This window comes from Acanthopagrus latus, chromosome 11 (genome assembly GCF_904848185.1).
Source record: "Acanthopagrus latus isolate v.2019 chromosome 11, fAcaLat1.1, whole genome shotgun sequence".
Taxonomy (NCBI): domain Eukaryota; kingdom Metazoa; phylum Chordata; class Actinopteri; order Spariformes; family Sparidae; genus Acanthopagrus; species Acanthopagrus latus.
Window position 1 is genome coordinate 7,629,239 of NC_051049.1, and position 22,889 is coordinate 7,652,127.

General features: G+C 42.8%; 2 protein-coding genes across 16 annotated transcripts in view; both read right to left on the reverse strand.

The window, feature by feature from the left end:
• Window positions 1-106: 106 nt before the first annotated feature.
• nrl (neural retina leucine zipper) lies at window positions 107-20,119 on the reverse strand. 9 transcript variants are annotated; one of them, XM_037113956.1, is made up of 10 exons: window positions 19,828-20,119; window positions 19,634-19,731; window positions 12,292-12,468; window positions 11,630-11,692; window positions 11,461-11,525; window positions 10,309-10,503; window positions 4,131-4,954; window positions 3,735-4,022; window positions 2,157-2,372; window positions 107-1,874 (listed from the first exon to the last, which is right to left on the reverse strand). In XM_037113956.1, exons 7-10 carry the CDS (start codon window positions 4,746-4,748, stop codon window positions 1,713-1,715), a joined length of 1,284 nt encoding a protein of 427 aa, XP_036969851.1. In that variant the 5' UTR covers window positions 4,749-4,954; window positions 10,309-10,503; window positions 11,461-11,525; window positions 11,630-11,692; window positions 12,292-12,468; window positions 19,634-19,731; window positions 19,828-20,119; the 3' UTR covers window positions 107-1,712. The 9 variants fall into 9 exon arrangements, with proteins under 9 accessions (XP_036969851.1, XP_036969848.1, XP_036969853.1 ...); XM_037113953.1 differs by having other exon boundaries at window positions 11,461-11,548; XM_037113958.1 differs by lacking the exon at window positions 12,292-12,468.
• Window positions 20,120-21,884: 1,765 nt separating this feature from the next.
• LOC119028227 (capping protein, Arp2/3 and myosin-I linker protein 3-like) overlaps window positions 21,885-22,889 on the reverse strand; it is a 40,823-nt gene continuing 39,818 nt past the window's right edge. For all 7 annotated transcript variants that reach the window (XM_037113945.1, XM_037113948.1, XM_037113946.1 and 4 more), the window contains one exon: window positions 21,885-22,598. In XM_037113945.1, coding sequence (XP_036969840.1) covers window positions 22,558-22,598 — 41 coding nt within the window. In that variant the 3' untranslated portion in view covers window positions 21,885-22,557. The remainder of the gene's footprint in view (window positions 22,599-22,889) is intronic.

Genomic DNA, 22,889 nt, shown 5'->3' on the forward strand with positions numbered 1-22,889 from the left:
TGCTCAGATAGGTGAATGGAAAGAAAAGAGAGAGAGAGAAAAAAAAAGAGGTGAAACCTGTGTGGGGGGGGAAAAAAAAACAAAACACACCACAGCACGGCAGGGATGGTAAAGTACTTTGTTTTATTTCATAATGCATATGAAACCACACTACAACAGGAGCAGGAGACCATGATGATGGCCGTCGTTTGTGTAATAATGTTAATTCTAAACACGGTTGGATCAAATAATAAACTGTAGGAAAGTAAAAATACACGCTAATGGAATAAAACCAGTAAAGTAAAATAATTAGAATCAGTACATAAATAAACAATAAATACTGAATAAATAAGTGAATAAATAAAAGAACAATTTATTTTACCTACACCCAAACAAAATTAATAGCTCTAATGCATGAACCCTGGCATTGATCTCATGGGACAGTTAAGAGGGGTGTCTCCACGAAGAGATTTGTTTGGTTTGTTTTTTTTTTTTTGCATTTCTTTCTTTCTGTTTGTTTGAAATCCCTGCACCGTTTCATTTTTCTGTAGCCCACAGTACCCGAGCCCACAGTGACCAGCTCTGTGGTGCTGCACGTTGCATTAATTTGGTGATCGTCGCTGTTACAGAGGTGTTCGAATCCGCCCGAAAATAGCTTCTCTAGCCTGGAGAACTGGACACAACCACACAAATCATGCCACACTCTTTTTTTTGTTCGCCTGCTGCTGCAATTTGGGTTTCTATCTCTCAGCCGCTTTAGTTAAGCACACTACCAGCTCCGCTCCTCTGTATGTATGTAAAAACCCCTTTTTTAAAATGTATTATTGAAGAGCAAACAGCAAGTCCCCTCCTGCCAATTTACTGTTTTAGCAAAAAAAAAAAAAAAAAGGTAGATTTCTTTGCTTGTAAAACACAAGAGCAACATCCCCCGCTACTCATTTAGCACAATCACTGGAAGATTCCCATGAAAGGTATCCTTGTACATTCTTGAATCTATGATTATTCATCTTACAAAGAATAACAAGTCTTGGTGAGCTTCAACACTTTGGTAGGCAACTGTGAAAATATTAGCTGGCAAATACAACTGCATGCCGTGGATACTTTATCCAAGCCCATACCACTCCACATCCAGCACCACTGCACTACTCAGACCTCTGCAGCTTTAGCAGCTTATTATAAAAAAAACACAACTACAGTTCACGCCCCAGCCACTCCTTTAGAGAGCACATTGCAGCTAAATAGTATTGCAAAGATAATATTCTAAGCAGTGTAAGGGACTAATGATACGTTTTAAAGCCCCCCATCCCCCCACCTGTTTTCATTGTCTTATTTGGTTTGATATCACGAAGCAAGAGACCTCAGAGAGCTCTCCGCTGGTGTTTGTGCAACTATCATTCACAGTGAGGTGAAAAATGAAGTCCGTGAAGCAGCCTAGAGCCGAGTCCTAGAGTCTAACACTATGAATTAACAGTCAATTCCCCTTTAAACATCCAAGGGTGGATTTCACAGTTGTATAGCCCCCAAAACTGCCTGCCAATGTCTCTCACTTTCACTTTCTCTCTCACGCACAAACACACACACACACACACACACACACACACGCGCGCGCGCACACACACGCACATACACACGTCCTTGTTTTTTCTTCCCCCAAGTCTGATTACTCATCATTGATAGCTCCACGTTGGCTGGTCTTGTTACTCATCCCTTCTTCCTCTCCCTGTGGGTGCAACTCAGAGGAAGTAATCGGGGGGCGGGGAAGGTGGGTTGCTGGTGCGGGTCGGTGGGGCGTCGCCGCCGATGCTGTGGTTCGTGCTGAGGAGCTTCTCGTAGCGAGCCTTGTAGGCGTCCCTCTCCCTCAGCACTCGAGTCAGCTCGCACTGTAGCTGTTCCAACTGAGGAGGGAGAAAAAAAAAAAAAGTCCACATTTATTTTGTGCCACAGTGCAAAAATGTTTTCATTTGTTTATTTCCATTTGTGTTTATTATTCTATTTCATTGTTTCTATTTACTGTTATTATTCATGCAGTGAACTATCAGGCATGTCAGATTTTTCAGGTTAAATGTGATATTAGGTCAGATAAGACAAGGAAATATCAAGCTTGTCAGTGAGAGTCAGGGGCGTAGCATCGTGTGGGGGGGAAAGGGGGCTGCAGCCCTCCAAGAACGCATATGTACCTGTTGTGTGAGCACATGTTTCTCCGACTCCAGAGCGTGGCGGTGCTGTAAGCGCTTATAGCGGCAGGACTGTGCGTAGCCGCGGTTCTTTAGCGTGCGGCGTTTCTGCTTCAAGCGCACCACCTCGTCCTTGCTCACGCCGCGCAGGTGCCGGTTCAGCTCCCGCACCGACAGGCTCACCAGCTGCTCGTCAGAAAAGCGATCGTTCAACCCGCACTGTGGAGCAGACGGAGAAAAACACACACAGGGAGAGAATATGTTGAGGCTCAATGTTAACTGGCAGCGAGACACATGCTGGGAAAAAAAAAAAAAAAATGTGTGATGTGGATTTGTCCCAAGAACGAGACTGAAATATATAATGTGTGAAACATGTGATACAGTGATGGACATGTGATGCGTTATGCTGGGAGTCTGTCGGTCAGGGGGCACATTTCGGCACCACATGTCCCATAATCTGTCATGTAATCTGACTAAGTGTGGGTGACAGTTATCAGGATTACGCACAGCAATAATAGCAGATATTATCATAAGCTCACGCCGTGCTCCATATAGAGATCCACCCAGACATCTTGATCGACCAGAACATGGATAACCAAAGTTTATTTACCTATTAAAACCACATCCAGATACAGATATGGCGTTCTCCTCCAAGCACACGTGGTCATATGAAGTCCAACAAGTAGCATTTATAAGCAGCATTTGGACTTTTAAAGGTGCACTGTGTAGTTTTTTTGGGAAGATGTTTAACGTTCCTGATTGACAGATTTTTTTTCTATACCTAAACAAACTGAATAAACAAACTGTGATTGTTTTCATGGCCGAATAAACAAACTGACCTTAAAGGACAACACAGCTTCATTCTGGTTTACTTTGTTTATATGTGGCGGACCCTGCCACCTTTCTACCTCCAAACAGTGTTCTGGTGACCTTATTTTCCTCTGAGAACAGCTTGTTTATTTAGTTATGGAAAAAATAAATATTTCTGAGTTTGTTTTAAAACGTTAATATTGTAAATATAACATTTCTTAGATCAAATTCCTTCTCCAGAACTACATACTGCCCCTTTAAGACATGGTTTATAACACTCCATAACAAAGCTGTCTATACTATGTATACCCTTTAGAGATATGTGATTATTGATGACATGTAAGTAATAATACATATACCTAAATACTTTAAAAACACAATATTATAGTGTGTCATAAACTGTGTAGTAGATGTTTATGTAGTGCTAAAAGGGCTTCTAATAATAGGGTTTTTTTCATTGCAAATCAAGACTTTGCCCCCTCAGAGACGAAACTCAAGCTCCACTTGTTGTTGCTGTGTAGAGAGCGATCCTCCGAGTGATACTTCAGACACACACGGACATTAATAACCATGTTCTAATGTCCTAATCCTAATCCTCCACTACACGATCCCTCTCTCCATCCGCTCAGCCCTCTAATGCAACAAGTGTCGCTGTCCACCCACCTCCAAAAAAACCCTGCCCTGCTTCACTGATGAACACTTCCTGTTGAGCATCGCTGTCATTATCAACCTGTCTCAGCTGGTCTCGAATGGTGAGTGAAGCCTGTGTACCTGGCTGAGCTGTGGGTGGTGATGATGGTGATGGCTGCCATGCATGGGGTGGTGTGGGTGGTGCTGATGATGGTGATGCTGGTGGTGATGAAGGCGGCCCTGGGGGCTGAGGGGTTGTGGGTAAGGAGCCGAGGCGGGTGCGGCGTTGGGGAGGGAGTTAGGGGCCGATGAGAGGAAGACGAGCGGGCGATGGCACATGTCTGTTCCTTTGGCGCAGGAGATGTCACCTCCACTGTCGCTGCTGGAGTCTCCCAGGTTGCTGCTCGAACTTTGGGAAAGACCTGGAAACTAATGACGACAGAGACGAGGGAGAAGTGGGAGAGGAGGAGAAGTTCAAAGGTCAACTCTTTCATGACGACAGAGAAGAGTCGCGAGATAGAAATAAGTGGTTGTTACCTGTGAGCTGACAGCTGCAGCAGCTGAGTTCAGCAAAGCCTCCACAGCATCCTCGCAGCCCAGAAATCCGTTGACCGGCCCCCTCTCTCTGTCCCCTCGCTCTGGCACCCCTCCCAAGGCTCCCAGCAAAGTGGCGGGCCCCGTCACCTCACCTCCAAACTGCTGCTGCAGCGCCGCCAGCCAGATCAAGTCCTCCAGGGAGGCCGGGGTGGGGCCCTGAGGCCCGCTGTGGGCCGGACTGCCTTCCACGTTCCCCTGAGAGCCGGAGCTGATGCCGGAGGTGAAGCTGTTGGAGATGGACAGGGGGAAGGAGATGGAGGAGGATGACGATGAGAGGGAGGAAGAGCCCGAAGGCGGCGGGTGGGCGTCGCTGAGCGTGGGCGAGGGTGGCAGCGAGTTGTAAGGGCTGGAGCTCAAACTGGAGTCCTGCGGAGGGTGGCTGGTGTACGGAGAGCTGGAGGGGTCTTGGGGGAGGCCAGATTTGGGGTACGAACATGGAGGAGGGAGCGGTGGAGTGTCAGGTTTCACCTCAAACTTGAGGAGGTCAAAGTCGTTTAGGTACTCCATAGCCAGAGGGCTGGGGGGGAGAGAGGGCATGGGGAGGGAAGGAGACGACATGCTGTCTGCTGCTGCTGCTGCTGCTGCTGCTGTGGTGGAGCTTCAACAGGGTTTTTCCGTATGTCAGGATTGTTGGACAGTCCACTCCTCCGCCTCAGTGCAGCTCATAGACAGCAGCAGGGGTGATGCAACTGGGTCAACTGGTTGGTGAGTTTCCTCTGTAAGAAACCGAACGTCCCTGTGTCCTTGTCTCTGAGCCTCTTGTCCTGAAGGAGAGATGGAGAAAAAAAGAGTTTGAAATACGTCCTCAATAATCAATAAGACCTCGATGCTTCGGCAATACGGAACAAGGACTAGAGTTGTAAAGCATTTTTGGTATGACTCAAGTGACACCACAGGAGGCAGTTTGTGAGACTTCGTGGTGGAATTCCTCTTAAATTATTCACCATTGCTTTAGAGGTCAGCCATTAATAAAACTTGTTCAGGAATAAGTGCATTACGTCCATTTAAGGGAACTTCCTGATCAATTCAGAAGAACTAAAATACAAAACATTTTCTACAGGTTGGCGAAAATGCAGGAGGAGGATTTTCATCAACCTGGCAACCCAAACACTGATATTATGAGTGGCTTGTTACTGATCTATAAAGGGCGAGTAGATGATTTATACAGCCTTAAAAAGCATTAATTACACAAATAAACACCACAATATGAATGAGATCTTAACCTCATGTCCTTGTCTGGACTATAACATAAACATCTGCCTTTGTTGGAAGTGTTTCCGCTCAGATGATCCACAAAAATGTGATCGTATCATAAGCACCTCGACAAAAAGCTCATTCTGACTTTGTAAGAGTGTGTGAGTCTGTGTGTCGGGCTGTTTGTGTGTTATATTAAGACACTAATCTGTGGCATATCCCACCAGCCCAACACCTTTAAACGTGTGCACACTCACTGACACGTGTCACTCGCACGTGTAAAAGTTTAAGAGGTGCAAAGACGAACCAGAACTTCTCGAGTTTTTACAGCGTGCTTCAAACGTCTTTTTCTTTACGCCCTGTGCATGTTCAATCACTATTTTGTTGTTTCTTTTTTAATAACATTATCATCAAATTGCCTCTGTTCTAGCCAGCAATGCCAAATCTCATCTCCTGTGAAAGCATGTGAAACTGATATATTAAAAAACGTGTTTGTTTGTTTAAATATTGCCTCAATGCCTCATCTTATGTCTGCCAGGTCTTGTATTCATCTCAGTGTTGGAATGATCGCAGGTTACTGCTATAATGTAATCACACACACACACACACACACACACACACACGCACACACACAATAGATAAAACATGTAATATTTCTGGAAAGATCTGCCGACTGAACACATAACCGACCGAAGCGTAAGAATTCAGAGGGCTTAATTATTTTTGACAGAAAGGTCCACAAGTCTCAGAGACCAAATCCAATTACCCACAGGTTCAGACTTTAATCCAGAGGCCGAGACTTTCTAAAATGAATCGAAACATATTTCTATACAGCCAGAGGTGTGGAAAAAAGTTGTAAAGTTTTAAATGTGTTAGCTGATGCTCGTGTTGGCCTTAAATGTTTCAAAAATGTTCTTTTTCTGTCTTGTTTAGTTCAAGATCAAATCCTGGCACTTTAAAGTTTGATGAGGATGAAGTCTGATACCTTACAGGTTATTCTGTTTTTAATGAGACAAAGAAGTTAAAGATTCATCTGACAGCTCATACAACATTCATACAAAGTTGGCCAAACTAAAAAAGGCCGAGTATTTCCTCAGAGTATCAATGGAAAGGCTCAATATTCCCGACATTACACAGGAGTGACTGCATCAAAGAAAGCTGTCGAGGACCAAAGCTGTTTCCTCCACCAACACTAATTACAGGCCTTCACATAAAACCGTTATTAGAGTTAAAATGAACATCTAATTAAAAAAAAAAATCCACCTTTGACTGGAGCCTCTGCTGCACAGCTCATTAGTTTTGCCCCCCCATGGGTCAAAATGGATTGTAAAAGAAAGCAAACAGTGACAGGGCTCCATGGAGGCCTCAATCTGGCTGTGGACCAGAGTCACGGCAAAAAGCCAGTCCAAAAAAAAAAAAAAAAGAAAGACAGAAAAGAGCAACAACACACACTCATACACTCACACACACAACCGAAAGCATGAGAGAGAGAGAGAAAAAAAAAAGCACAAATGAAAGCCGGGGGGGAGAAGATAAAGGCCCGATGTGAGAGAAAACGTGACAGTCAAAGTGAATGAAATGATCTTACCGTCGGTCATAGAGATGAAGGATGGTACCGAGCTCTGTTCAACATCCCCCCACCACACACACACACACACAAAAATAATCAACTGACTGGTTGACTGACACGTTTGGAGAGAGACACAGAGGAAACAGTGAGTGTGTGTGTGTGCGCATGTGAGTGTGTATAGCACTCTGTCACTGAGTGCCACTGCCCCCTTTCTTTCTCTCCCCTCTGCTGCAAATCCCTGTTTGCAACAATCCCCTCCTCTCTCTCTCTCTGTCTCTCTCTCTCTCTGTCTCTCTCTCTCTCTCTCTGTCTCTCTCTCTCTCTGTCTCTGTCTGTCTCTCTCTCTCTGTCTCTCTCTCTCTCTGTCTCTCTCTCTCTCTCTCTCTCTGTCTCTCTCTGTCTCTCTCTGTCTCTCTCTCTCTCTGTCTCTCTCTCTCTCTCTCTCTCTGTCTCTCTCTGTCTCTCTCTCTCTCTGTCTCTCTCTGTCTCTCTCTCTCTCTGTCTCTCTCTCTCTCTCTCTCTCTCTCTCTCTCTCTCTGTCTCTCTCTGTCTCTCTCTCTCTCTGTCTCTCTCTCTCTCTGTCTCTGTCTCTCTCTGTCTCTCTGTCTCTCTCTCTCTCTGTCTCTCTCTGTCTCTCTCTCTCTCTCTCTCTCTCTCTCTCTCTCTCTCTGTCTCTGTCTGTCTCTCTCTCTCTGTCTCTCTCTGTCTCTCTCTCTCTCTGTCTCTCTCTCTCTCTGTCTCTCTCTCTCTGTCTCTCTCTGTCTCTCTCTCTCTCTCTCTCTCTCTCGGTTCACAGGCATGTTCACACTCTCTGGTAATGTCCCCCCCTCCTCTCTCTGTTTTTATCTCTCGCTCAGTCTGTCTCTTTAATTCTGTTACTCTAATTATTAATTTTGGCTGTTTTTGTCTCTTTCTGTGTCCTTGTGTGTGTGTGTGTGTCTCTCTCTCTCACACACACACACAGATACAAACCCCCCCCCCCCCCCCGACACTGCATAATATTGTCCAATTATATAAGTAAAAAAATAGTTGAGTTCACGCACTCACATGCCTCGACACACACACACGCTAAATGACGTTAATTGTAACACACGCAGTATTCACACACACACACACACACACACACACACACACACACACACACACACACACACACACACACACACACACACTCCCTGGCAAAAACGACGTGTCACGTTGTCAGCTCGGATTCAGTTTGTTCACCAAAGAGTAAAGTTTAGTCAGTATGTCAGAGAGTAAGACAAAGTCTCGGCGGTTGCGTTGGCACAAGTTGGCCTGTAGAATCTCCACTGCCTCACAGTGGACACTCACAGCTACTGAGGGCCGAGCCTGGTAGAACCTCGGACCACCAACGTTGGGCTACTTCACGAGCACCTGTGGTAACATATGAGTGAAGTATATCGTTTGGTACCTGAGAAATTTTAAATGGCCAAAAAAGGAACATTTGGAGGTTCTGCCCGAGTGCTCTGCACCAAAAACCTCTCTCATTTCGATGTCAGAGGTAATGTTCAGATGATTTGTTGTAGATCGGGAGCTGCAGCTGTATTATTCCTCAGATATTCATTCTAAAATTGTAATTTCAAGAAAAGAAATCTTTAATTTATGCTGCGTGCCAACTAAATTTACTCAGACCCACAGAATATATAATATATATAAACAAATGTTTCAGGTGTTCCCTTTATTACGATACCTTGATTATTCAAATACACCTTGTAGTTTCAGAGATATACAGTTAATTATAGAGCAGAGACACAAAATAGAGGCTAGTTCTTAAAAAGTTAAAGTCATCTTATCAATATTTCTCTAATCTTTTTTTATCTTCTTTATTTTATTTGTTTAGTATTCAGGTAATTGAAAAGTTACATCACTGAGTACGTGTTTCAAATATTCAGAATTGATATATCAACATAATTTATAAATATTTGTTGACAACAATACTTTTCATATACTTTTCTACAGTTCAGAGAGGAATGACAAACTCACACGGCAACTTTTTTAAAGTGGCGTTATGTAACAATTGTTTGTAATTTGAACGCATCAGTCACTTTTTAATTGACCACATGTGAGCAGATTGCAATGTGAAGTGAAAAATGAGACCTTCTCAGTATCTCTAAGTTGTGTTTTAAAGCCTGTTTCAGTTGCTTAATTCTGCTGGACGGTGGATCTCTTTGTGATGGACTCGGGTCTACAGGAAGTGACTTCATGCACGTTCTCCGCCGCCTCTTTGCTCTGCTAATGAAGAGCAACAGTAGCTAATGTTAGCTCAGAAAGATCTGATTAAACGCAAAATTTATGAAGGAAGATCATCAACTGAAACAACAAACTTCTTCAAACTGGATTCTGACACAGGGCTCTTTAAATTTCTCAGGCTTCAGTAATGACTGAATGCCAGGACCCCCCTTCATGCTTCAAGTCACTGATCAATCAGCTCTTTATCGACAGTAATAAACCAGCTGGGATAAAGTGCAGCTGAACTTTTGTAGTCAGAATCATTATTCATCCCTCCTGAAAACATCTGGTTTTTATAACCTTATAAGCAGGAACACACACTGTGATTCATTGTAATTAATCTAATGCTTTTTTAATCAGTTAATCAATTTTGACGATGAATGTTTTAAGTTTCAGCAATTTTAATAACTTCTATCTACCGTGAAACTTTATCAGTGGCAGAATTTCTGCTGCTGTCTGAAAGATTTCGATATTTTTGCCGAGACGGTTTGTTTTTGCTCTCGCAAATTAGCACCCGCTGTGTCTCCACACCGGCCTGCCTCTCGCAGTTAGGCTCAAAATCTGTGAATTAACTCTGTTTTTCTTTTGTTTTTTTTTCTTCTCTCCCCCGGACTCATTTAAGTCTGCTGAGGAGAGAAATGCACAACAAGCGTTTCTCGATGCTCCTTAAAAGCTAAACTTGTTAATCCGGAGTCTCTCTGTGTCTTAATGGTGTCTCGTTGAGGAATCAGTGAGTTAATAGTGGCTTCGCAAATCTGATTTGGACAGTAAACTAAATCTTTAAGGCAAAGCAGACACGCTGACTCGGGGAAATAACGCAAAGGCTCACGAACAGGATTTAACTCTTTAAGGGAAACAGACAACCTACACTGAGGTGCCACATATGACGACTATTTAGGACACACTGCCTCATTTAAAGTAAAAAACAACAACTTATAAATGCTTCTGCCCCTCTTCATTCAGTTTTTTCTTCCTCTCTTCCTCTATTTTAACCTCTCTATCTGCCCATCATTTGTGTTTCCGGGGAAAGCTTAGCAGCTAAACTAACAGGGCCTCCCATGAGGGTTGAGGGACAAAGAGTGGCAGAGACACAGAGGAACTTACCTCATACTTCATGGCGAACGCACCGACAGCCCGTCCTGCATCTGCGGCCACGCACACATTGGTCCCCCCGCGGCCACCGAGGCGCATCTCAGCGCTGCTCACGTTTCAGGTGTTCCTGTTGAGACCCTTCGCAGTTTCCTCCGCAGCCTCATTTCCAGAGGTATATTTAAGTAATTGGCACTTCAGGATCCCACACTGTGGTTAATGGATAGAGGCAGTAGTAGTTGAATAGTAGCTGCCGTACTGGTTTGTGTTCTAATTGTAGGTTGCGGTTCCTCCGACTGTGCGGTGGATTACCACGGTTAATTTTACAGCCTTTTAACGCAAATTATCTGAGCTCATGTAGGCTACACACTTCCTCTCACTGGAAACAATGGCATACATTTTTAGGCCTTCAGCGGTGGTTGGCAGGATTTTGGAGGACTAGTTTGACATTTGGGGAAAAAGGTTTACACATATATATTTGACACAGGCAACCAGCGGGGACTCCAGGAATTAGCTGCAGTCGGCAAAGAAACAGTTCACACGAGCGCCCATAAAACCATAATGTGTTGTTTTTGTCTCTAAAGAGATAAAGACATGCTAATTATTGAGCTTAGATGTGGTCTGTTGAGTGTTTCCTCTTGTTTTCAGGCTTTATGCTAAGCTAAGCTAACCTGCTGGTAGATTTAGCTTCATAATTAGCACACAGACATGAGAGTGGTGGCCTATAGTCCAGATCACTGTGACACTGTGCTTTAAACAAGTCACTCTCAGGCAGACAGCAGGTGGTTGATGTGCTGTTGTGTTGAGCCGAATCTCTAACATGTAAAGATAAATATTAATGTTGTTTTGACCTGTATGAAGTTTTACTCTGTGCTATGTTGCTTTGCTAGCGTCTTTGATATCTCATTTCAGACTAGCAGCTTTTTTACGGTAAACTCCATTGCCTAAAAGGTAAATCAGGTCTCTAAGGTTTATGTTAGCGACAGTAGGCTATTGCTGCTAATGAGATGTTAAAGCATCAAGCATGCATTGTAGGAGACTTTGAAATTAGACCATGAAAAAAGAAAACTAAATTGTATGTAAGGGGTTTGCTAACCAGAAGTTGAGGCAGTGGTTTTAGCAGGATTGTAAAGGCATGATTAGAAATTTGGTCAGTAAGGCTTTTACCTTGTACTGCTTCCTGGTGTCCTGTCGTCTCAGGCAACCAGCGGAGACTCCAGGAAGTTACTAATCTGCACAGGAAATAGTCCAGGACCTCAACATAACATGAACAAATTAAACAAACAAGATATAACATTTATTAGTGAGATGCAGAAGTGCAGGTTAAATTTGGTACCTTTGGATGGAGCCCGGCTAGCTGTTTCCCCCTGTTTCCAGTCTTCATGCTAAGCTAAGCTACCTAGAGCGAGGAGATGATTACAGTTAGCATGTCATAAAGACATTTACAAAAATTTAGGACTGGTTGTGAGCTGGGTTTTAAAGGAACAGTTTGACATTTTGGGAAGTAGCCTGTCCTAGTCCTGTTTGTAGTCCTTAACTTATGCTAAGCTAACTGGCAGCTGGTGTTAGCTTCATTACCTTACAGACATAAAAGTTCAAATGCTAGTTTAGCTTATTTTTTGTGCCTTTACTTATTTTTACCTTGACAGAGTCAGCTAGCGTCCATCTGCTTCCTGGCTACGTCATGCTAACCAGCTGCTAGCTTCATATTTAGCATCCACACATAAGAGGGGTATCACAGTTCTCAACTTAATCTCGCAATTAAAGCCAAATACATTTCTCCAAATTATTTTATAGTGTCAGTTCTGCCCTTTTAGAGGTCAGCATCGGGGCAAGGACAGATTTAAGAAGCTGCCACCTCCGCTCTTCTGGGGTATCAGCCAAAATCTCACAGGCAAATCCTCAGCTAATAAAACCTTAAATGTCCGAGTGTGAAAACATATGTTTTAGTGATTTGGGTTAACTGACCTTTTAAGCTTGATCATCTCCCATTATTACCTCAAAAAAGCCCTCAAGGGGAAGTTAACCTCTCCATCACCCCTGTAAACCTGGTTTCACATCATCCAGGTTTTATCCTCTGTGAGGGTCTTAAGGCCAACTGGTGTCATGACACAGGACCCGCTGAAGTGGGACAAGCTTGGGACAAGACCGATCAGCAGGGCGGAGGTGAGGACTCTTAAGGGAAAAAGAGGGCAAGAAAATAGCACAAGAGAGCAAAAGAACCAAGTGAACGAGAGAGTCCTGAGAAACAGAGGAAGCGAGAGAGTGACGGGGTCGAGGAGGGTCGTGGATGTTGGGACAGATGGAGGCCTGTAGGGTCCCACCAACTCAGCCTTATCCCACAGATACATGTCCTAATCCCGTCTAACTCTGCCACAAGCAACAGGCTTACACATCTCACCTCGAGAGGAGCCCACTCCCCCCCCTTCCTCTGAGGATCTGTCTCCTTCACTCTCTACACACACACAAATGACACAGAGTGGGAAAAGACATATAAAGTGTCATAATGTTTTAACTGTTTGATCTAACCTTTCTAATCAACACGACGCGTCAACAAATGTCAAAACATTGGTACAAACTGCCAGAGAGGTTGGAGTATAAAAGGCTGGAGAGAAATAACTCGAGCTCTTGAAGAAAAAAAAAAACAACCATAACAGATCAGTTTACACACACAAAACACTTCTCTCTTTTTTTGGCTTTTATTTGTCCAGATTTTGAGATTGCTCTGGGATTTCTGTCTCTACTCCAAAACAGTGGGAGTCAATGGAGATTTTGTTTGGAGTTGCCCACAGCAAAGCAAAGCAAGGCAGGTTTATTTTTGGGGCCGTAGCACCACACGGACACACACGGCAGCTCGAAGTCCTTTACAGGGGCAAAGAAATACATCACGCAAAGACAAGATACTGATACTAACCATGTCTGAAGTTTTTTTGGATTGCTAACGAATGCTCCTGATTTGAATTCATCTGATTTTGGCTCATTTTTTTTGCAGCGTCAATAACTCTGATAATGTGGTATCAGAGTTAAAGGCATGATTCAACATTTTTGGAAATAAATACATTGGCTCACTTCTTTGATGAGTTACAGAACCTGAGAAGATTGATAATGCTCTCATTAAGTATAGCCTGACGTTAAAGTTTATACAGAGCCGATGCTACATCCAAGAAAAGGGTAAATTCAGCCAAAAATTTTAATTCAGTTAACATCTACTCACTTGTCCCACTTACAGCAGCGAATTACGGGCCACACATTGTCCAGATCTGGTAGTCAGAACCACAGATGCCCTCGATACAGGGCTTGATTCAGCTGACTGTATGACTGCAGCTGGACCTGAGCCCGGGCCTGCGTCATGGTCTAGTTTCTCCATCCACTTCAGACAGGTAACATGCTAACTTTAGGAGCTACAGTGAAGATTTCTAACTTAAAAAGAGTGTAAATAACATCTTTTCTAATACATTTTGGATCTCAGGGCTTCCAAGGACTTGGACGACAACAGACAAGCTGTATTCAGATGTTTTTGTCTCCATGCACTTCAGCTGTTTGTGAGACTTCTGCAACGTGGTTTCACTGGACTACGAAACTGTCTCCAGTCTTTATAAGCTGACAGTGGTATAAATCTCCCCGGTTAACTCTCAGCGAGGACATTTCCGGACGTGTCAAACTACTCCCTGAAATTCTTCTGACGTGTTGGCCATTATTTCGTCGACCCAGTGTGACTTGAAACATTACTGTAATATCAGCGTGATGCCTCGCGGCTCTGTGATTTCTCTCCCTTTTGATTGAATTTAGATATAATCCAAGCAGAAAACAGACGGCCCGCTGTGATGCGTTCATTATCATAAGAAGTCACATACTGTTATATCATCTTCATCTCTCCAGTCAAAGCTAATATTCTACATATATGCACTCTGCCTCCAGGAGCATTGTTTATCATTTAACACCTTCGCTCCCCCCTTTTTTCCTCCTGGCTGCCGTCTAATCTCAGTGTTTTTGTAACAGGCTTCTAATCCATCACTTCAACTGTTAAGCTCTAAATTGCCCATTTAAGTCTGACTTCGGCCTTGTGCAGCGACAAGATTACACGATTCATACCTCCTAAGCTACGCTCCGTCTTTTATTGATTTTCATTCCAGACCATCTTACTCGTGACGCGTTGTTTGTGTTTGTGTCTGGCCGTGTGTTGGGTGTGTTTACTGGTGCTGTCCACACGTGGGGTCTCACGGTGAGTGGACTTATCAGGCTAGTCATGGGATTAGCGCTGATTCTCCCCCTGAAACTAGTGTCCGATTAACAGATACCCGTGCCTTAATAAACCATCTGTAATGTAGACATAAGCTGTCAACTCGGCCACCCCCGGCCTCAACCGTCCCGTCCAGATCAATGGAAACACTTAATCGCGATCATATCACTTCCATTGATTCGGAGGTACAATGGGCCTTAAATATGTCGTGGGAAGTTGCACATTTCATTACTGCGGCTCTCACTGATGGTGATGCACATGAGAATTGTATTGTATTCTAACTATTACACGCGTCTTACGTCGTTATTAATCGTCAACTCCTCGTTTGACGTCATAAATACAAAAAATGTTGCAGATAAATCCTCTGCAGCGTCACGTTCATCAGTAACACAAATCTTTAGTCTAGTCAGGCAGTTTAAGAAGTCTGAGCTCACGCTAACGCTGACACGCACAAACAAACAACTTTAATCTTAAAAAAAAAAACCAAAAAAAAAAAAAAAACAACACACAGATGAAGAGAGATGGAAATCAGGGGGTGGCAGCAGACAGGGAGACAGAGGCGGAGGTTAGGGAGGATGAGGAGGATGAAGGGATTAAGGTGGTCGATACTTTGGCTCCTCTCCCAGACTGAGAGATGACACTAAAGCTGTTAATTCACTCCCCTCTCTCCTCCCCTCCCTCCCTCCCTCCCTCATCGCATAGCTGCTCTGATTCTTCTCCCCCCTCCGTCATCATCCTCTTTGGAAGATTATGATAGTTTACTGTAACTTCTACGGCAACAAACACCGGAAAGCCGGTGCAAAGGTTGTGTTTTGAGACAATAATCAATCAATGTTATTAAAGGGCCAATATGTTTCTTTTTTTTCTCTTTTTGAAGAAAGTCAAACTCAAAAATTAATGAGGTCATAATTCAAACTCAGATTTATTTTTTTTCTATAACTGAATAAAGAATCTGTTCTCAAGAGGAAAATAAGGTCCCCAGAACACTGTTTGAAGCTGGAAAGGTGGCAGGGTCCGCCACATGTAAACAAAGTAAACTAGTATGAAACTCTGCTGTCCATTTATGTCAGTTTGTTTATTTGGTTTGTTCAGTCGTGAAAACAAAGAGAGTTTGTTTATTTAGTTTGTTTAGAACAAAAAAAAATCAACCACTCAATTAAGATTTTTCTTTTCTGATTTAGAATTTCTTCCCAAAAACTACAGAGTGCACCTTTAATGATTTACCAATAAAACATTCACAAAACGCTCTTTCTGAAATGTTTTTTATCATTTGAATCCATATATTCACAGCTGAGATTAACTTTAGAGAGATTAGTTAGAGGAGGCGTTTAAGATCAGTTCTTATTTGTGTTTGTATATTTATTGTGTCTGTTTGTGCTCAAGTGTCAGAAACTGTTTGTATTTCCAATATTTCACAGCAGCGAAAACATTTAATAAAGGGAATAATAAAGCAGTTTAAATGCATCGTCCCTTTGAGCAATTATCATCACCGGGTAGTTATCGTTCTGTTGTATAATTCTAATGAGTTAATTAATATCATTAGTGGCGTTTTCTGCTGTTTTCATAATTAAATTTGCACGTTTATTGAGCTGTTCTTGGAAAAAACTAGATCTGTTGATTTCCTCCCACAGTGTTAATGCAAATATCAAGAAATGTGATATGTTTGTAGGAGGTGTGTGTGTGTGTGTTTTTAATAAACTGTTAATTAATCATTAGCGTTTAAATACAACCCTATAGATATCCAGTGTATTTGTGTTTAAGCCATTGTTATACCTCACAGCCTCAGTTTGAGTTTGCTGGTTTGTCAACAAGATTACACAAAAACTACAGACCAGATTTCCACAAATCTTTGACGGAGGATGAGTCTCAGTCTGGAATAAACCCTGTTCACTTTTGGTTGAAACAACTTTTTTAAAACTGCAAGATATGGTGTTTTTCTACATATCCGTTAATTTCTCATGGAATATTTCATGGCTCTTGATGAAAAGAAGAAATTAGTTATGGATGTTTTAAAATCCAGAGTGATGCAGGACTAACATGTTTGCTATTGGATTAGGAATGACTGAATAAATGTCTAGTTGAGTATTCACCATCTCAACTGTTAAGTTATCAGTTATTATGATGTATATTTATTGCATTAAAGGTCCTATTTGTTATCTGTTATATGCTCATGAAAATGAGATGCACATGTATTAAAAAATCAAATGCCGAATGTCTACAAGCGTGGTGGGATGGAGCTGAAGAGGTTCATTAATTAAGACTGGAGACTATCTGGTCATGGGAACTGGTGAAGAGATCTCTTGCTTTGACAATACTTTCATTATTGTTTCCTTTGTCTGCCTGTCTGTGATTTGAACTACATTTTACAGTGCAGTTCATGCGCTGCCGCCGGGGGATTTGAATGCTTCTGGCAGGTTCGAGCAGCTCCTGCAAAAAACACAAAAATACAACCTGGCTACAAACGACACCTGGCCGACTTTAGAGCTGTATCTGTGTCTAAAGTCTATTTCCAGCTCTGAAGAGACGCTGGATTTCTCCTACGATTCACTACAAAGCCTGAACTCTGCCTTCACAGACATAGAAGAGTAAAACTTGAATGTCCCCGCGGGGCAATTTGCACAAATACATAGTACATCGACGACAATCACAAGACAAGATCTGCATCACCGACACGATCAGATCATCGAGATTATAGTTTGTTTAAAAATCAAAGATAGTCTGGATCTGTTCTGCCTGCAGGGAGACGAAACCTCCGACCTGGACTGAACATATAAAGGATGCGGGGGGTCCAAACAACAGTCCTCGACTTTGAGATGGGTGAGGAGATACCCGAGGACGTCGGGGAGAACATGTTACATGATATGAACACGACATTAATCCTGAGGTGTCATCAGTGTGAGGTAAGAGTCACGCTGTTCGAGGTTGGCCAAATATTGGCAGGACATTTTAAACAACTTCTGCAAATCGGTTGTTTTGACGTTTTCTCCTGACCTCAAGCAGATCGTCCTCGGCACATCAGAGACTCTGAACACATTAGGGGACGCCTCAAAGACTATTCATCGCCCCTGGCTGTAAAACAGTAAAGAAAAAAAAAGCCGGAAAATCTTGGAGAGAATCCGGTTTTCTTTGGAGGACAAGGTGGACCAACATGAGAAAGACCCATCAGAGGACTTTTACACAGCTCGACTCCCTGATCATCATCGATACAAGATCTTGTCGAAAAAATGGATGTAAATAAATGTTGTGGCATTGTATAAGCTTATCAAGACGATGCTGAACGGAGTCCAACGACTGTGTGACTTGAGTCGGAGCCCGTCACTGTGCAGGTAACGTGTTGATCACCTGTGACTGGCGCTCTGTCTCACAAACAGGCGGCCAGGTGGCCACAAGGCGACTCCGACGGCAGCAGTCACCTGTCAGGGGAGACGGTTCCCATGACGACCTCGGCGAACAGCTCACTTATGACCTTTTGCAGACATGGTTGTAATTACGTTAAATTACACCGCATCTTATCGTCATCTGCTTTCATGAGTCATTTCCCGTGAAACTGCTGTGGCATGAATATCATCCAGCGGGGCCCCCGCTGCGAGGAGCCACATGCAAACAGACTCTCACAGCTTGTTCACGCTCCGGCAGCGTGAATGGAGATGTTAAAACAGCCTCACTCAGGATTAAATAATAATAACAGGCCATTTTAGTATCATTTGTAGTAGATTTTCCTGTGTGCAGAACAGCCGAGTCTCTCCAACATGAGCTGAACTTTTCCCAGCAAGTCGTTTCAGCGGCACACGTTGGATCCTCCGTCAACCAGGAAGGAAGAGGAGAGGACTCAGATATCTGGGGGGTGGGTGGGGTGGGTGGGGTTATTGTGTGAGCACAATCACGCACATTGCTTTCGGACCGCCTGCATCCTTTTATTTTCGCGCATCCTTCTCCTCTACCCACACATGTTCTCTCCCCGGCTCCTCTCTTCCCTCGGCCTTTTATGCGATCATGTTGCTTGGTAACTGCAGAAGAATGATGAGAAGTGTAGGATGTGTTTCGGGTGCCTCCCGCGTGATGTGATGTGTCTTCACATCAGCTGTAAGAAATACGGCGCAGTATGTAACGCAGCCGGATGACGCACGCACACACATACACACACACACACACACACACACACACACACACACACACACACACACACACACACACACACTCATTGTAACAGATTTCGGTTCAGTTTTGAGGTGTGAGGACGCGGGTGTGGGTGCTCCTCAAACCTTCGATCTCATCACCTTTTGGTTTTGTGTCGTTAGAGAAGAAGTTTGTGCTTCTGGTGAAGAAATAAAGAATGCAAATAATAAAATCCTCCTCCTTTAAAAAAACATCTGTCGAGGTAATGACACACATTTGCACAGGCATGCCCGCATCTGTGCAGATTAAAGGTGCAATACGTAGTTTTGGGGAAGAAATTAAAATCGGAGGAGAAAGATCTTTTTTTTTTTTTTTTAATGCCTAAACAAACTGAACAAACAAACTCTTGTTGTTTTATGACTGAATAATCTGAATAAATAAACTGACCTTATTTAACCCTGCCACCTCTCTAGCTTCAGTGTTTTCTGGGGACCTAATTTTGCTTATTCACTTATCGAAAAAATTGTGAAAATGTATAGTGACCTCATTAATATTGCAAATATCAAAATTTGGAGTTTGAAATCTCTTCTCAAAAACTACACAGCGCTTCTTTAATCATGCAAAAACAAGAGAGTACGTTTTTGGCAAAGAAATCTGAGCAAAAATCCAGCACATTCTTCTTAATTTTTTGCGTTCTCATGTGACAGAAAATGTGGTTAAACATGAGCTCTTACAGCTTAATGTGTGTGTGTGTGTGTGTGTGTGTGTTCTCGCTCCACTTTCTGCAGCTGCTGCCTCGACACCTGATCAATAACAGTGGGCACATTCATTTAGGGGATATTACCACAGCAGAGGAGTCACCGCAGTGGATTCCACATTAAATCTGAGGTGGAGCGGGAGTAGAAGTTCAACACATGGGTTATATTTCACTGTGTTATGAAGTCATTGTTGCCAACACTGCCAATACGCTGCCTGTAATCTCACCATAAATCAAGACGTGTGATGTTAAATCGCTTCAGGAGAGACTTGCTCATTGCTCACACAAAGCGGATGCTGGGACGGGTCGTTAAATCATCTTCTGTCTGAAAAAAAACAAAAACAAAACAAAAATGCAGTGATTAAATAAAGAAGAACGTGGCTGAGTGATTAAATAGATCATTTGAAGCTCACGCATGCACCTGAAGGAACGAGAAAAGTGTTTTTTCAGAAGACTTCATAACAAAATATGGATTTGTAACAGCTAGTGAACGCAGCAATTAGTCTCAGTCAGCCAGAAAGAAAAAAACCTGTTTAGCATCTCCCCCCAGAGGCTGTTTACTCATTAAAAATCACTGACTTGGTGAAAAAAAGATAAATAAACTCTTTCATCTCCATTTCAGCAAACTGCAAAGATTTCCTCACTGGATGGTGGTATTCTAAGTCGTATCTGACTCATTACAGCGTGTTTAGAAAAAAGGTCACGGCACGGTTGCTAATGACAACATGCCAGCCTGCTGCTCCGCTCAGATCCTGCGTGTGTGTGTGTGTGTGTGTGTGCTTCATTTGTAGGGATCAGTCGCCCCCTGCTGTTTCCTCACATTCTTTGACTTCTCTGAATATATGAGGTTGCCATGCCAACCGGCGAGGGGCATTTTCTGAAGTCAGGAAGTAAATTTAGCATCCACCTGTGATCAGAGAAATCAAACCAGTCAGCTTGTCACTGTGGAACTATGTGGTGTGTGTACAGCTCGAGTCATTACCTGGCAATTATTTCCCTTTTTAGAGATACTAGTTTCATTAATTGTGATGTTAATTTTAAAGGAAACCTTCAGAGCCACTGAGGGGCGGCACAAACAAGCCCAAAACATCGGTATTGACATATTATCACCTTTAAAATTGATTTTGCAAATTTGTCTGCCTGTTCACATCAGCCCAGTCTTCAGGATGAAATGTCAGCAGTCTGTCTGCACTGATAGGTTCAGATTGGTACGTGTCACAGGACATGTACCATCAGACTGACGTGTCTACAAAACGTGTCATATCACGGTCACATTACAGGGTAATAACCAGACTTTCATGTCAGGAGGCGGAGGGGAGGGTGGTGGAGTTGGAAGCCACGAGGCTGCCAAGCATTCGAAAGTGTAACACCACTGGATATTTTTAAGGAAATCTCGGGACAACTTTCTGAGGTGACAAAAATTGATATCTTCTGATGACAAGTCGGCCCATTTCCACGATGTTTGTGGTAAAAAAAAAAAAAAAAAAAAAAAATCAAAAAACCCTCCAAAAACCCAAACCCTGTTAATTTTAATACTACGCCGAGCAATTTGCAGTCGAGTTTGAGTTGACAAAAAAAGTTGGTATTTCAAAAAGGGAAGCCGGGACATCTCCAGTGACAAAACAGAGATTGTTTTGATGGGAAGCAGCCAATCTGCAGCGGTGTTTTTGCCAACAAAACTGGGTCTTTTTAAAAAGACCTTGGGATATGTCGAGCTTTGTCTGTGGCAACACAAACAGGACATAATTGACAGGAAGTCAGGCCATCTGCAGAACGACTGAGACCACAAAAACAGTGATCTTAACAAAACCTCGGGACGTGTTCAACCGTGTTTGTGGCATTTTTAGCCGAAACACGATCTTTTCCTAACCCTAACCAAGCATTTTTTTGCGAGTGTTGTGACAAAAGACAAACTGAACCTAAACAAACTTTAAGTTTCAACATAATGAAACTTAAAGTTTCAACTTCTCTGTGGTTTTGCAGAAACAAGCTTTGCCAACATTTATTCTGGCGACTGAGTTTGTTTCCTCTCCCAGCAGACTGGGAGCAACATCAGCATTCACTCAGAGCCGTGCTTCTGCCCATTATATCTTTATTTATTTTTTTTTTTACCTGTTTTCCACCAGCCCCAGAGGGAAATACCTTCTGTTTAGCTGCTAAATGCTTCAATAATGTTTTGTTCACTAACTAGTTGCTAAGTATGTCTGCTGTCTGGTGCTTGACAGGAAGCATACGGCGATTTTAGAGCTTTTACATTGTAAACAGCTGCCTGCTGCCACATAAACACAAAGGAAACAACTAAAAAAAAACATGCAATGCGAGCAGTGAGGGGAGCTGCACACTTGGGACCCCTTTCACATATAAATAGTCATGTAATAATATGTACAATATTAATTATATCTGCTTTGAGTAATTGAAATAATACATTTAATGTGATATGAAACACATCCAGCCAGACAACAACAAAAGGACTCACGGTGGTTTTCCATTGGTGTTTTATTCATACAGTGAGGGTGCTCATACATAATATTTATCTTTTTTCTATAAAATATATTACCTTTCAGTTCCTGAAAGCAAAACTAGATATAAATAATCAAGTTTCATCTGATAAGAAGCAACTCATTTTCAAGTGTCAACCAAGGCAATCAACTGTATCAGCAGTCAAAAATGCTTTGCAGATTTAAGAAATCACATTCTAATAAAGACTTTGTTTTTATTTATTTTTTTTGTCTCTGTCTAGCAAAAAGCCACAATGCTCGAACACTCGGCCCACCGTCCACCAACACGAAAGACAATGATCATTTGCGGGTTTTTTTTTTTCCTTCTTTTTTTCTAAAGTAGCAAATACTGTTAAAATACTGTAGCCACAAAAAGACTTTTTCATGTGAGAGAGGAAAAGCAAAGACAGAAACACAGTCAGGGAGGAAAGTGACGCTGAGGAAAGTGAGTGTTTCAACAGAAGCGAGTGGATGATGCTTTTATGATGTCTGTCAAGGAGACATTTTCCCTCCACCCCTCCTCCCTCCCTCCTCCTCCTCGTATCGGGTTTTTCTTTGTTTCCTCGTTGGATAAAATGCTCCACGGTCGCCATGACAACGCGTCGGCCGGACAGCGGCGGGTGAATTTTTTTATTATTTTTTTTTCTCGGGCATCACAACAGCTCGCTGTGGCCAGAGGCTGAGTTGAGGCTGTCTGTGAAGGAAAGGAGGAAAGGAGAATGATCACCGGCGAGGAAATAATAAATAATCTATCACTGAGGCTGATCAATAACACTTTTATCTACTCAGCTGTGAGCACACAACATTTGGAAAATATATAGGAAAGACTCCACCGAGTTATAATTATGTTTTCTATTTTAGCTTTTTATAGACAAAAAAATTTCAAATCTCACATTCCACAACAGGAACACATGCAGCGGTGTTTGATTACACGCACGCACGCACGCACGCACGCACGCACGCACGCACGCACGCACGCACGCAC